Genomic DNA, 15,597 nt, shown 5'->3' on the forward strand with positions numbered 1-15,597 from the left:
TATACTAAGTGCAAATTCATACACAAAGAGTGCATACCATGCTGAGGTGCTAGGACAAAATCTCATGCAACTGAATAGCACATAAACAAAAAAAGGTGACTATAGTGGATAATAAAAATCTTAATCCATAAAATACAATTTTTTTCTGGAACAACAATAATCACAAGCAAACATATAGTAGCAATATAGCGATCAAAAATAAATAAATAAGTGTATGGACATAAATCAAGGTCCAAAGTGCAAAGTGCAAATGAAGTGAAAGCTCTTATGGGAACAACAAGTGAAAGCTTCCTAGATAAACCACATCTGGTGATAATGTGAAGAGTGGTCCTTCGGTGTCAGTAACACCCGTGGAGTATACTGGGTAATTACCTTACTGCTGTAAGGTAAACAGCATTTGAGAAATGAACAGAGATGAATCCAGCGTGCTCTGCATGTATAGCAGTATTGGAGATCAACAGTGGTCACTCTATTCCTTTCCGGGGGGTGGGTCCCCAGGTCCCGTATGGGCAGTTAAAGAGAGAGAGCCGTACTAGGTGTAGTATTTAAAACCGGTTTGCTATTTATTTAGCCAAAAAATTACTCATATTTAGTTAAAATCAACAGCACGGTGTATAAACGAGCATCGCGCTCGTGTCAGGCGTCACTTCCGGTGTCCATATGCCTCTCTCCTATGCGTTACGTCACTGTCACGTGACTTCAACAGGGATAGGCTATGGACGGTGGAAGTGGGCTTAAGTAGACAGGTATCTATGCTCAATTACCAATCCGCCATTTTACTGTAGACCATGGCGGAAGTAGTACGAGCGGCCATATCCCCATCATTTAGATTATAGAACGAACGGGACCAAAAGGGAAAAAAACATTAAACATAAAAAACATAGCATACTCTTATTTAAGTGTAATTTTGCAGGCAATGGGAGCCGCCCACAACATTCTTGCTGTGGATAGACAATAACTAAATAGATAATAGGAAATATATATATATATGTGTGCCGCTACCGCTATCCGGTGTCAGCAGAGGATGTAAGTCTGCAAAAGTAAAAATGTCAGACGGGACAGTGATCTTGATCATCTTGAAACAGCCACAGCACACGTTTTCAGAGAGTCCTGTATTTCCCCTAAAGTTATTTGTGGGTTTTTTCTTTGCATCCCAAACAATTTTCCTGGCAATTGTGGCTGAAATTTTAGTTGGTCTACCTGACCGTGGTTTGGTTTTAACAGAACCCCTCATTTTCCACTTCTTGATTAGAGTTTGAACACCACCGATTGGCATTCTCAATTCCTTGGATATCTTTTTATATTCCTTTCCTGTTTTATACAGTTCAACTACCTTTTCCCACAGATCCTTTGACAATTATTTTGCTTTCCCCATGACTCAGAATCTAGAAACCTCAGTGCAGCACTGGATGAAAGATACAAGGGTCTGTCAGGAGTCCAGAAATGCATTGACCTTTTATATACACACACACACACACACACACACACACACACACTCTAATTACATGCAAACAGATCACAGGTGAGGATGGTTACCTTTAATAGCCATTCAAACCCCTTTGTGTCAACTAGTGTGCATGTTATCAGGCCAAAATCACCAGGGTATGTAAACTTTTGATCAGGGTCATTTGGGTAGTTTGTTACCATTGCGATTTAAAAAGAGTAAACACAGTTGTTTGATAATAAATGGCTTCAGCCAGACATTAACCATGAGTGAAAGAAATGTTTTGTTTTATCATTCATAGCCTCTGAAAAATGGCCAAGAATTCATAAATTCTGCCAGGGTATGTAAACTTATGAGCACAACTGTATTATCATGCTCAGCTCAGTAGCCTAGTGGTCTATGCTCCTGCCTTGAAAGACTCAGGTCATGGGTTCAAATCCCACACATGGCATCAACTACTGAAAACTTACATTGTAATACATTTTACTCTTACTCATATGCTTACATTGTTCAGTATGTGCTGAAAATAGGACAATGCCCAATAGCCACATCAGTTTGGCTGATTCCATAATATTAACTCTTCAAATGCATGCAATGGTTCGGAAGTATTCAATAAAATTATGGTGAGGAATTCCAAAAAAATCACACACTAGTTAATGTGCAGGGTGTTAGTTTACACTTTAAGTGGGTGGTAGGTTGGCTGGGATTTTAACTCATAACCTGAGTGCTTTGTAGACATCAGTGCACACCACCAAACCATTGTGCCAAGTATGATGAGACCTGCATAATAGTGTAGTATGATTAACCACTTCAGCCCCGGAAGAATTTATCCCCTTCCTGACCAGAGCGCTTCTTGCGATTTGGCACTGTGTGGATTTAACTGAAAATTACACGGTCGTGCGATGTGGCTCCCAAACAAAATTGATGTCCCTTTTTTCCCACAAATAGAGCTTTCTTTTGGTGATATTTGATCACCCCTGCAGTTTTTATTTTTTGCGCTATAAACCAAAAAAAAAAAAGAGAATTTTGAAAAAATGCATTATTTTTTACTTTTTGCTATAATAAATATCCCCCAAAAATATATAAAAAAAATGTTTTCCTCAGTTTAGGCCGATACGTATTCTTCTACATATTTTTGGTAAACAGAATCGCAATAAGTGATTATTGATTGGTTTGCGCAAAAGTTATAGCGTTTTATCATGACTGCGACATTATGGCGGACACATCGGACATTTTTGACACCATTGTCATTTATACAGCAATCAGTGCTATAAAAATGCACTGATTCCTGTGTAAATGACACTGAAGAGGTTAACCACTAGGTGGCAGTGTAGGGTTTAAGTGTGTCCTGGGGCGCGTTTCTAACTGTGGGGGGCGTGGCTGTGTGTGACATGTCACTGATCTCTGGTCCAATCACTGTTCTGTCACTAGGCAGAACGGGGAAATGCTTGTTTACATTAGCATCTCCCCGCTCTTTGTCCCCGTGAGGCGATTGCAAGTATACCCGCGGTAATCATTCATGGGACCCACGACCTGACTCATGGAGCTTGCCGTGAGCGCCCGCTGGCCGCCTCTTAAAGGGCCATGTACAGGTACGTGATTCTGCCTGTACAAGCCCTTCTGCCGACGTATATCAGCGTGAGACGGTCGGCAAGTGGTTAAAGAATGAACATAACCAATTACTGCTTTATAGTCTCAAAAAATTGAATTAACAAAGCGTGCCTCTGTCATTCGCAGCCTGCTATCCTGTGTCTGTCTCCTCTGCCCCCTCGCCTCTCTGCCTGCCATCTATTTACAGTGCCACCCCACCCCCTACATGCTGCAGGAATAAAATATATAGTGGTATACTATCTGTTCTGTATCTTAATACAGTGCCCCAATCTTTGCATTTTATTAAAAAAAAAATACCTCCTTCACCGTATGTCACGGCGGCTCCCAGCAATCACGTGACTTACCATGTCGCCTCTCTCCTCGTGTCCCGCTGACATCAGCAGGGAAATTTCAGTCTGCATGGCTGTACCAAAAGGAAGCCTCTAAAGATGATGCACAAGAAAGCCCACAGTTTGCTGAAGACAAGCAGACTAAGGACATGGATTACTGGTGTCAGCCAGGTGAGGAGTACAAAGACAAGCGTGTCTTGCTCACAGTCAAGTATGGTGGTGGGAGTGTCCTGGTCTGAGGCTGCATGAGTGCTGCTGGCACTGGAGAGCTACAGTTCATTGAGGGAACCATAAATCCGAACATGTACTGTGACAAAGAAGCAGAGTATGATCCCCTCCCTTCGGAGACTAGGATGCAGGGGAGTATTCCAACATAAGAACGACCCCAAACACACCTCCAAGAGGACCACTGCCTTGTTAAAGAAGCTAAGGGTAAAGGAGATGGATTGGCCAAGCATGTCCCCCGACCTAAACCCTATTGAGGATCTGTGGGGCATCCTCAAACAGAAGGTGGAGAAGCGAAAGGTTGTGGATCTGTTGAAAATAGTTTTTCCTATGTAATTTCTCATTTTCTACAATAAAAATGTTATTGCAAAAAAAAAAAAGTTAAATGATGTGTGTTGATTTAGCAAGCCTGTCTGTATTTCTTAGTACACATTAGATCATCCACTCAAATTTAAAAGTTACTTGCATAAAACATTTTATTATGCATACATTAATATTTATTGACTCTGTAGTTTAAAAAAAATGCATGATTCGATTATACATATATGAGAAAATAATATAAAAACAGATTTTAAAAAGGTACCTCTTTATAGCAAATGTCAATGTTATGCCTTATTTACTTTAAATTATGTTATTACAGAGGAGGGTACATTTCCTTTTGCTAATAACATTCCAGAAAAATGCTGTGATAGTATTTGACATAGAATGGTTATATAAACGTAACATTTTATATTAACAATATAGGTCGATAAAGTTTAGGGTCAGCTTCACTCAAGATGAAAACAGTTTATTTGCTCCTTACCCGAGTTATTTTCCAAAACAAGGGATACATACAGCATAAGGATAAGAACCTTTTAATTTTGGCTCCTTCCACCTGGCAGGCATTGGACAGAGCTTTGCTATATGGCATTGAAAAACCCCTGTCAAGTTTTTCTGCCATGTGAGGATCCTTTATAGAGATTTCCTCCAACTTCCTATCCAGTAACAATTTCACCAGAAAAATGACAAGAAACTTTACCAGCATCACGGTTGGAGTAAGGGAAGACAAAAATCCCTAACAGACTTTTTTTTTTTTTTGCGGTTTGGGTTTAAATTTTATTTGTACACTTGGTCACTGTAATGATTATGCTGACATTGGTCAGTTGTTAAAAAAAAAAAAAATACAGAAAAATAGCTTTATCATATATAACATCAGTGATTGAAAAGGTTTTAAGCAGACAACAGAGATCTGTTTACTGCAGCTTTAAGAACCGAATACCAATTCACATTTTTAACTAGTGCCAGAAACTAACCAGTGGCAAACCAAATACATTATCTGAAGATTGTCATAACAAAAAGTAAACATAAAAATTAACAGACCAAAAAATAATAATATTCCCTTCTAGATTGTAAGCTCTTACGAGCAGGGCTCTCTGATTCCTCCTGTACTGTCTGTCCATGTTGTAAAGCGCTGCGCAAACAGTTGGCGCTATATAAATCCTGAATAATAATAATGATAAAATAATACTATTACTGGTGAGTGGTGACGTAGGAGGGGAGCACGGAGTGTAACTTGAATCTTCACAAACAGGAATCAACTATATTTGGCACTTTGCTTGCATGGATGGACTTTTTCACCTATGATTGCGCTATGATGGATTAGAGATTGCACAGACACTTTATATATGTTTATTATTTAGAACTTCTGTTTTGATATAGAAGCAGCGTTAAGTTTAATTTTGTTGGATTGTCAATATTGAATATATGACACAGAAAAGTCTGAATATCTTGAAAATTACAAAAATATTCTCACTTTAATATTGAAATTACTTTTGGTCAAAAAAAAAAAAATCTATATAAAAACAAATACAAATCTTGACAATTTTCATAAATATTATCTTTTACTTGGCTATATATGCATTACATGTGAAAAGTGTTTTTTCTTAGCATTCTGGTCAATTTCCCTTCACAATTTGCTTCTAGTGTTCAGTCTTGCTGTTTGCTTTTGTTAAAGAATTTCCGTGCATCTACATCACTTAGCGACACCGAACAGCGGGATGGATGCTCCCTTCTGTATTCAATGCTTTCTTGAATTGCCTCCTTTATTACCTACAAAAAAAAGACAGAACATACAAATGACCTATGTACATTTTAATTGCAACATCTGCCAAATATTTTTCATTTTAGTTAAATTTAATTCCACAAGTATGTGTCTTAGAAGACTGGACTGCTACATTACCCATTGCACGAGATACCCAGAAAAAAGTTTAAATGTACTGTCTATACTGACTATATGTCAAATTACAGAAGCCACAAGCCATAACATGACACATTGTGGTCTTTTGGTTGGTATAATTATGAATACCTAGAATGTATATGCTAAAAGTCATATTAAAAGGATTTTTTGTAACTTAAAATAATAAAAAAAAAAGTTACATTTGCCTTATATTGCAATCCCTTATTTTCTCATTTGGCAGTCCCCCGCTGGCACTCAGCAGTCATTTGAGTGCTCAGTTCTCAGGCTTAGAGCTGATGTGGGACAGCTGCAGCATCACACCAATGCTGCAGCATACAGGCGAGTATAGATTTTTTTTAAAAAATTTTTAATGAACCCATGAAAATTACGTCCCTTGTAAATGTATATATTTTCTTTGCCGGACTGTGGTATCACTACTACTTTCTCAATGAATGCCCAGGGCCACTGATAAGGCAGTACAACCAGTCCTGTTGTACTGGGCCCAAGCCCCATCAGCTAAATAGGGGGACCCAGGGCAGCTTTATTGTCAATTTCTGCCTAAATTAACAAAATTTATTTTACTAGACCATACTCTGACTCCTACTTGCTTACCAGGGCTTAAATTACATTTCCCTAGGCCCCACCAGGTTAACAGAGGAGCCCAGGAGGTGGAAGCAGAGGAGGGATTTTTATTTTATTTTCAGGGTGTAGGTGGATAAAGTCAGTGCTGCTTTTCTACTGCACCCTGGGAAGCATGTGGGGTGTATGGTTGGGGGCCAGGAGGGCTGTATTGGGCCTCATGATTTCTAACAGCGGCCCATGTGCACTCTTATTAATTCATAGTTATTTTGCCGGTTTACTCAAATTGGTAAATAGAAGAAAATGCAATGCAATCAATTAAAATGAACCGCTTGCTGACCAGCCACTGTCATTATACTGCAGCAGGTCAACGCGATCCCATGATCCGTCATAGTTATACATCGGCTTGCAGGATCGGGATAGCAGGTGCGTGCCCGCTGCACAGCGGGGGCGCCGATGTTCATGGCCGACTGTCATGATGACCGCCGGCCACGAGCGATTGCAAGCCCTTACATTAGGGTCCCCAGAGAGCCTCCCTTACATCAGAGTCCCTAGAGAACCACCCCACATACATCAGGGTCCCCAGAGAGCCTCCCCCTTTCATCAGGGTGCCCAGAGAGCCCCACTTTACATCAGGGTCCCCAGAGAGCCCCCCCCTTACATCAGGGTCCTCCTGGGAGCCTCCTCCTTACATCAGGTACTGTGGCTTGGTCCCCTGAGGGCATGTTAGTTACAGTCGCTACAGTTAGACTATTGATAAAACCAGATTTGTACAATAAATCTTTTATGTAATACTGCAAACTAGAATTGATAATAGTCAAGTGATATAGCTTTGTAATAATATATATTGGTAAGTTTCTAAATCTTATTTGAATTGGGGACATAAAAGACAGGGTAGAAATGGCAGACATTTTTATCTAGGTATTTTTTTAAAAATACATAGTATACAGTATAGCAACAGTAGTATTCTTAAATACAATGAGTGCAGTTCAGTTTTCACTGAGTCATTGTATTTATAGAAGGAATATAGTGATTCCCACGCAATATTTAGCATAACAGTTATTTGTTTTCAGAGTATTTCATTTTAAAATCAATTGTCAAATCCTGAAAGGTTAATTCATTTTCAATAGTTTGTCAGCTGTACAAACTTTTTTTTTTACAAAGTGGTTAACACCTTCATAAGATAAATCCTATTCATGAAATAAGTGAAAACATTTTTTTTGTATTAGCATCAAACACATTTCAGTACAGTCAAACATTTCACAAGTCTCTATTTACATTTTGTGGGTCACTGTACAATGCCTGTTAAATTAAAAAAATAAGAAAAGTTAAATGAGTCAAACAGTACAAAGAATGGAAACCACATTAGCATTGCTATGAGCATTTATCTCCAAAAAAGATAAAGCAGCTGAGAATTTCAAAGAACGTCCAGAATCAGAAGCGTTCCTCAATCATCTTTAGTTGTTTTAAGATGAGCTATGAATCAGCATTACAGCACATTTCCAGACATTCGGTCATTACTTTTGATAAGGCTTAATGTAAGTGTTACTATATGTAGGCTATATAATCACCAAGTCCCAGAAATACAAAGTGTTGCAATTTTAGCAGGGTTCCTTTGCTAGTTATGCAACATACTGAACAAAGGCTTGAAACGTTAATGCTCCCTTGACACTATACATTGCAATATTGCATGTCTACATTATTAATGCAACAAGTTAACATAGCGAACCTCGTGTGATAAGGCAGCCTGCTCATAGGGCGCACACGCGGGAGCATCCATTACCACCGGGTCCAGAGGACCTAGCCAATCATGGATCACGGTAAATGGCAGATGACAGCGGCCGTTTACCACGTGATCTCTCCATCAAATGACAGAGTGGTCACATGTAAACAAATCAGCGTGATATCCGGATGCAGCAGCGCTGTGGGTTGGATGTGTAGTGCCCACAATGACAAATCCAGCACTCGGGTCCCTCTGTATAACCCATCCACACTCAGCCATCCCACGATCCACGCTCAGCCATTCATACTCATCCAGCCATACTCATCCATCGCTCTGTCATACTTATCCACCCATCTATGCTCAGCAATACTCATCCGTCCATCCATCCATGCTCAGCCATCCCATCCAACCCCAGCCATACCAAGCCATACTGAGCTGTACCCAGCCATACCAAGCTGTACCCAGCCATACACAGCCATACTCGTTCTCTGTATGTGGCCAGGCTGTGGCAGTCTCCCACATGTGGTATCGCCATACTCAGGAGTAGGAGAATCTATTTTGGGGTGTCATTTTTGGTAGGCACATGCTATGTGTTAGAAATATTTTATAAATGGACAGCTTTGTGTAAAAAAATAAAAATAAAAAATAAATGTGTATTCATTTTCTTTCTACATTTTTCAAGAATTTGCAGAAAAAAAAAAATTACATGTTCAAAAGACTCATTATGCCTCATAGATTATACGTTGGGGTGTTTGCTTTCCAAAATGGGGTAATTTTTGGGGTTTTTCCATTGTCCTAGTGCTCCAGGGCCTTCAAAAGTGTAAAAAGTAGTCAGGAAATTAGATGTGTAATTTATGCTCCAGAACACCTAATGGTGCTCCCTGCATGTTGGGCCTCTGTATGTGGCCACGCTGTGTAAACATCTCACACATGTGGTATCGTCATACTCTGTAGTAATAGCATAATGTGTTTTGGGGTGTAATTTGTGGTATGCATATGCTGTGTGTGAGAAATAACCTGATAATATGAAAATTGTGTGAAAAAAAAAACAAAAAACTTGATTTTGCAAAGAATTGTGGGAAAAAATTATAACTTCAAAAAAAAACTCACTATTCCCCTTTCTAAATACCTTGGAATGTCTACTTTCCAAAAAGAGGTAATTTGGGGGGTATTTGTACTTTGCTGGCTTCTTAGGGTCTCAAGAAATGAGGTAGGCTGTCAGAACTTCAGGTGTGATCAATTTTCAGAGATTGGCACCATAGCTTATGAAGAAAAATTACAAATTTGAAAAATTTTATAACAGAAACAAAGAAAATGATTTTTTTTTTACAGAATTTTCAGTCTTTTTTCTTTTAGGTCACCCAAAAAAAAACAAAAAACAGCAGTGATTAACCACTTCAGCCCCGGACCAATTGTCAGCCTAAGGACCAGAGGTCTTTTTACAATTTCGCACTGCACTGCTTTAACTGGTAATTGCGCGGTCATGCAATGTTGTACCCAAACAAAATTTGCGTCCTTTTCTTCCCACAAATAGAGCTTTCTTTTGATGGTATTTGATTGCCTCTGCGATATTTATTTTTTACGATATAAAAGGAAAAAATAGAAAAAAAAATAAATAAATAAAAAAAAAGAGATTTTCTTTGTTATAAGAAAAATTTAATAAACTAAATTTTAGTCATACATTTAGGCCAAAATGTATTCAGCCACATGTCTTTAGTAAAAAAAAAAAAAATGTCAATAAGCGTATATTTATTGGTTTGCGCAAAAGTTATAGCGTCTACAAACTAGAGTACATTTTCTGGAATTTACATAGCTTTTAATTTATGACTGCCTATCTCATTTCTTGAGGTGCTAAAATGGCAGGGCAGTACAACCCCCCCAAATGACCCCATTTTGGAAAGTAGACACCCCAAGAAAATTGCTGAGGGGCATGTTGAGACCATTGAATATTTTTTTTTGTCCCAAGTGATTGAATAATGACACAAAAAAAAAAAAAAAAGAAGTTTACAAAAAGTTGTCACTAAATGATATATTGCTCACACATGCCATAGTTATATGTGGAATTGCACCTCAAAATATATTCTGCTGCTTCTCCTGAGTACGGGGATACAACATATGTGGGACTTTTTGGAAGCCTAGCCACGTACGGCACCCCGAAAACCAATCACTGCCTTCAGGATTTCTAAGGGTGCAAATTTTTGATTTCACTCCTCACTACCTATCACAGTTTCGAAGGCCATAAAATGCCAAAATAGCACAAAACCCCCCCAAATGACCCCATTTTGGAAAGTAGACACCCCAAGCTATTTACTGAGAGGCATGTTGAGTCCATGAAATATTTCATATTTTGCCGCAAGTTGCAAGAATATTACAATTTTTTTTTTTTTGCACAAAGTTGTCACTAAATGATATATTGCTCACACATGCTATGGGCAGAAGTCAAATTACACCCCAAAATAAATTCTGTTGCTTCTTGCTTCTCCCGAGTACGGGGATACCACATGTGGGGGACTTTTTGGGAGTCTAGCCACGTACAGGAGCCCAAAAACCAAGCACTGCCTTCAGGATTTAAATATAAAACGCTACCAAAAAAAAAAACGTAACGATCGCGGGGATCAGGCCTGACTCTGCCACCGCTGCAGTTATGTGTTTAGTGTTTTGTAAGTGACAGTGATCGATCGATACTGCACTTGGGTGGGCTGGGCAGAGGGGCAAAAGCAGGTGCTAGCAGGTATTTGGGCTGATCCCGCTAACAATGCGTTTTTTTGGAACCCTAAACTGCTGGGGACGCTAGTATAGATCTGATCAGATCAGATATTGATCTGTTCAGATACTATACCACTACGGGAGGTGTATGCTTTGCGCGTGGGTGTTCGCGGTACTGGCACTAACCTAGCGATGCCTGGGGCGACGCAGACCCGGACCCTAAAACCTAATTGATATCTCCCGCCGGGTGATCAGGAGGTTAAACCTTTATTGGCTAATAAATGGTGGTTGCCCTGATGCTATCAAAAGTAAACTAACTAACCAGAGTCACACGTAACACTTATACGGTGATCACTGATGAAAGGGTTAACTAGGGGCAATCAGGGGGTTAAAATCTTTATTAGGTAGTATATGGGGTGCCCTGACGCTATATAAAAACCTGACGGGGAACCTAAATAACTAACTGGCTAACCAGCGTCACCAGTGACACTTATACGGTGTTCGCTGGTGAAAGGGTTAACTCTAGGGGAAATCAGGGGGTTAAAATCTTTATTAGGTAGTATATGGGGGTACCTAACACTATAAAAACCTGGCGGTGAACCTAAAAAATAACTAGCTACCTAGCGGCACCAGTGACACTAATGCAGTGATCAGAAAAACGATCACTTAGTGACACTGGCAAAAGGGGGTGAAAGGGTTACCTGGGGGCAATCAGGGGGTTAAAACCTTTATTAGGTAATATATGGGGGTCCCGGACGCTATATAAAAACCTGACGGGGAACCTAAATAACTACCTGGCTATCCAGCGTCACCAGTGACACTTATACGGTGATTGCTGGTGAAAGGGTTAACTCTAGGGGCAATCAGGGGGTTAAAACCTTTATTAGGTAATATATGGGGGTACCTAGCGCTATAAAAACCTGGCGGTGAACCTAAAAAAATAACTAGCTACCTAGCGGCACCAGTGACACTAATGCAGCGATCAGAAAAACGATTGCTTAGTGACACTGTCAAAAGGGGGTGAAAGGGTTAACTCTAGGGACAATCAGGGGGTTAAACCTTTATTAGGGGGGGTAGGGGGCTACCCTGGACCTAACACTAACTGCCCTGACAGTTTTTACTGTCACAACGGACACTAAATGCAGTGATCAGTAAATAAATGATCACTGCAATCAGTGACACTGTGACTGGGAGGGGGGATCGGGGGGTAATTTGTGTAATTTGCGAGCCTATGTCATTCAAAATGTGAGAGCAACGAAAGCTGAAAATTGGTCTGGTTAGGAAGGGGGTTTAAGTGCCCAGTGGCTAAGTGGTTAAATGAGGCAAGCAACAATGCATGGCACGTGGCTTGCAGCGTGCTGCAGTGCTGGTCAGTTGTAGCAGAGAGGAGAGCCCTAATGTCTCCATGAAGAAAACCTATTCCCTGCGAATGCTATTACATTGGGGGCTTGTTAGCCCTCAGCTTGTAATAGTAATAAAGTTACATTTAAAAAAGGTGTTAAAAATATAAGCTATAATAAAATAAATTAAAACCCTAAACACATAGGAGAATGCAAAAGCATGTGTAAGGTGTACATGTGTATGTAAACACTGACTGCACTACCCATATAAGGTATCATAAAAGTCAGAGTAAGATCAATAGTTCTAGAGCCATCATTCACTGTTGATTCTAAACATATGAGCTATAAAGCCTTTTGAAGCTTCACGTATGGACAATTTTGGGTACCATAGTTTTAAGGCTTGGCATGCTTACATAGTTAGTAAGGTTGAATAAAGACACCAGTCCAACCTGAGTGTCTACAATTGTCCCTATATCCCTGTACATCGCACCCTCACATCAGTCCCTACCCTCAAGGAGCCCATGAGCCAAGGTCCCCATTCATATACTAGAGCCAATTTTATATACTAGAGCCAGTCCAACCTGATTCTAAACATATGAGCTATAAAGCCTTTTGAAGCCTTTTGAAGCTTCACGTATGGACAATTTTGGGTACCATAGTTTTAAGGCTTGGCATGCTTACATAGTTAGTAAGGTTGAATAAAGACACCAGTCCAACCTGAGTGTCTACAATTGTCCCTATATCCCTGTACATCGCACCCTCACATCAGTCCCTACCCTCAAGGAGCCCATGTGCCAAGGTCCCCATTCATATACTAGAGCCAATTTTGGACAGAAGCCAATTAACCTACCTGCATGTCTTTGGAGTGTGGGAGGAAACCAGAGTACCTGGAGGAAACCCACACAGGCACAGGGAGAACATGCAAACTCCAGGCAGGTAGTGTCGTGGTTGGGATACAAACCAGTGACCCTTTTTACAGCTAGGCGAGAGTGCCAAGCACTACACCACTGTGCCGCCCAGTTGATGCTTCTTACAGGGAATACATTGGGGGGAAAGACTGTCAGTGAGGTCACCACACACCAGCCTGCAGTGTGAATTCCGTTGCTGGGTTTATATGGATTTCTTCATTTGTTCGAGTGTTATAATTGGGAACAAACCAACCATGTTTTACTGCAGCATGACGTTTCTTCTTCTTTGAACCTTACATGTTTGAGAGCAGGTGAGCAAATTTATTGAATTAATGCTTAAATATCATTATTCGATTCTTGATGGATTAATCATTCCAGTGGGAGGAAAATCTAACATTGGAGCCGACAGAGTGGCAATACTGCAGGTGGTACCTTGATAATCAAGCATATTTGATCCCTATAATTTGGGGTCCATCATGTCTGGTAAGGCACTGGAATTATACATGGGCACTCACTATATTTTTATTTAATTCATGCTCATTTTTCATGTGGACTTGAACTAATTGAATTTTATTCACTGGGTATTTTCATAATATTTTTCCACTGATTTGTGGTTTTATATGTGGTCAGGATTGCGCAGTTTCTAAGTATATATACATAAATTGCAACTACCACCTTTTTATTCTACAGGGCCTCCGCTTTCAGAAAATATATTCGTTTGGGGGATTTAAGTAACTTTTCATCAAAAGTGCAGATTTTAACATGTGTGTGAAAAATTAAGAACTTGCGTTGGACGCAAAAGGTGTCTGTCTCTGCTGGGGAGATTACCTCTCATCAGGGGTACCTGTTGTCCTGTAAATGCTGTCTCTGGGATAGGGAGCGATGGGAAATCTAAAATTTTACAGATCTCCCAGTGGGGGGAAGCTGTTCTAGTGACTTCCTAAAGTCTTCTATTCCTTTATTCCTGAATTCCTTTATTTGTTATAGATTTCCTCTCACTATTATGTGTTTGGGAATGAAAGTAAATTGAATTCTCTCAGGACACAGGCAGCAAAAAATGCTTCCCTACTCTAGCCAACACTAGTAGTTTTGACTTTACATAGACTTTTGTCAATTTGCTTTACTTAACTAGAAATAAAAGGTGGCCACAAACATTTATCCAAAACAATGTTAAAATGATGGCCCTTTAAAGCTCCCTATAAGCTCTTGGGTGGGTTACATTCTGGATTTCTACAAAGACAGAGAACAAATGTTCAGATTTTTTTTTCTTAGCAGAACTGAAAATACCATAATGTTGGATTCTCTGGAGGCTTTATAGGGCAAACCTGAGGATCTGGCCTTAAATATGTAACACAGACCTCAAAATTTCAATTCATCTGCTCCCATTTGGTGAGTGTAAATAGATTATAAATAGAGGGTGAGCGGGAAGCAAGGTTGCCAACTGTCAGTTACAGATGGGTGCTGCCTGTAAAAAAATATGGCCACGGGTAGGCTTTGGAACTGCGCAAATGCAGTTCAAGTCCAGCCTGAGCTCAGATGGGGGCGGGCAGCCAGCGGATGGTTGCAGATATCACGGTGGCTTTTTTTTATATCAACTACAGGCTACAGCAGGGCAGCTAGCCTGGATTGGCGGGACACAACGGCGTGAGTGCGGAGGTATCACACGAGCGCTGGGTGCCATCTCAGAGCCCTGGTGATGTGCCTGCCACTGTGCCTGGAAGAGGCCGAGTACAGGGGAGGCGGGAAGCGAAGGTGGTGCAGCTATCCTCCCTAGGCTTGTGCAATTAGTTTCATAAAGAATCGAAATTCGGCCAAATTTTGCATCTTTTGGACATTCGGATGCATCCGAATGTCCGAATAAAAAAATAACGAATTACAACGAATACGAAAGAATTATAACGAATGAATTCGATTAAATTTCGAATGAATTCGACATGATTTGGTAATTCTTTAAAGATCTAATGAAACAAAAGGTCAGCTCAAAGTAAATCTTACAGTCCAATCAGCTAATTAATTTTGTGCCGGAGGATGGATTACTGGCAAAGTGCATTTCTGAGAACTGAGTGAGAAGGGTGTTGTATTGTATTTGAGCCGAGGAGAAGAGACGTCGTCATTGTGTGTGTTAAAAGATTCAATAAACAAACGACTTTACAAACTACGAATCTTTATCACGAATGTCTATACATACATATATAGCGAATTTCAACTAATACGAACGAATGAATTCGACACTCTACGAATAATAACGAATTATCCGAAAATGTATTAACGTAACATAACGAATATAACAGAACGAAATGATGTATTTTACGAATGACAACGAATCGAAACGAAACAAAATTTTCCGTTGTGCACAAGTCTAATCCTCCCCCACCAGAGGGCCCTCCGTGCAGAGCAGTGCAAAGGCATGCTGGGAATTGTAGTTCACTAATAACGTCCAGAGTGTCTGCCACTGTGCTTCTACTCCCTACCTGCCTGTAGAGTGCTGGGAGAGCAGATGGCTGTACACTGTCCATT

At 40.1% G+C, this 15,597-nt stretch overlaps 1 protein-coding gene across 1 annotated transcript in view; it reads right to left on the minus strand.

Moving 5' to 3' along the window:
* Positions 1–4,067: 4,067 nt before the first annotated feature.
* Positions 4,068–15,597, minus strand: part of PLA2G4A (phospholipase A2 group IVA) — a 387,554-nt gene continuing 376,024 nt past the window's right edge. The window contains exon 19 of the mRNA XM_077452645.1: positions 4,068–5,697. Within this exon, the coding sequence (XP_077308771.1) occupies positions 5,575–5,697 (123 nt within the window). The 3' untranslated portion in view covers positions 4,068–5,574. The remainder of the gene's footprint in view (positions 5,698–15,597) is intronic.

Source organism: Lithobates pipiens, unplaced genomic scaffold (assembly GCF_037356315.1).
Source record: "Lithobates pipiens isolate NorthernLeopardFrog02 unplaced genomic scaffold, aLitPip1_a1.2 Scaffold_23, whole genome shotgun sequence".
NCBI classification, from domain to species: domain Eukaryota; kingdom Metazoa; phylum Chordata; class Amphibia; order Anura; family Ranidae; genus Lithobates; species Lithobates pipiens.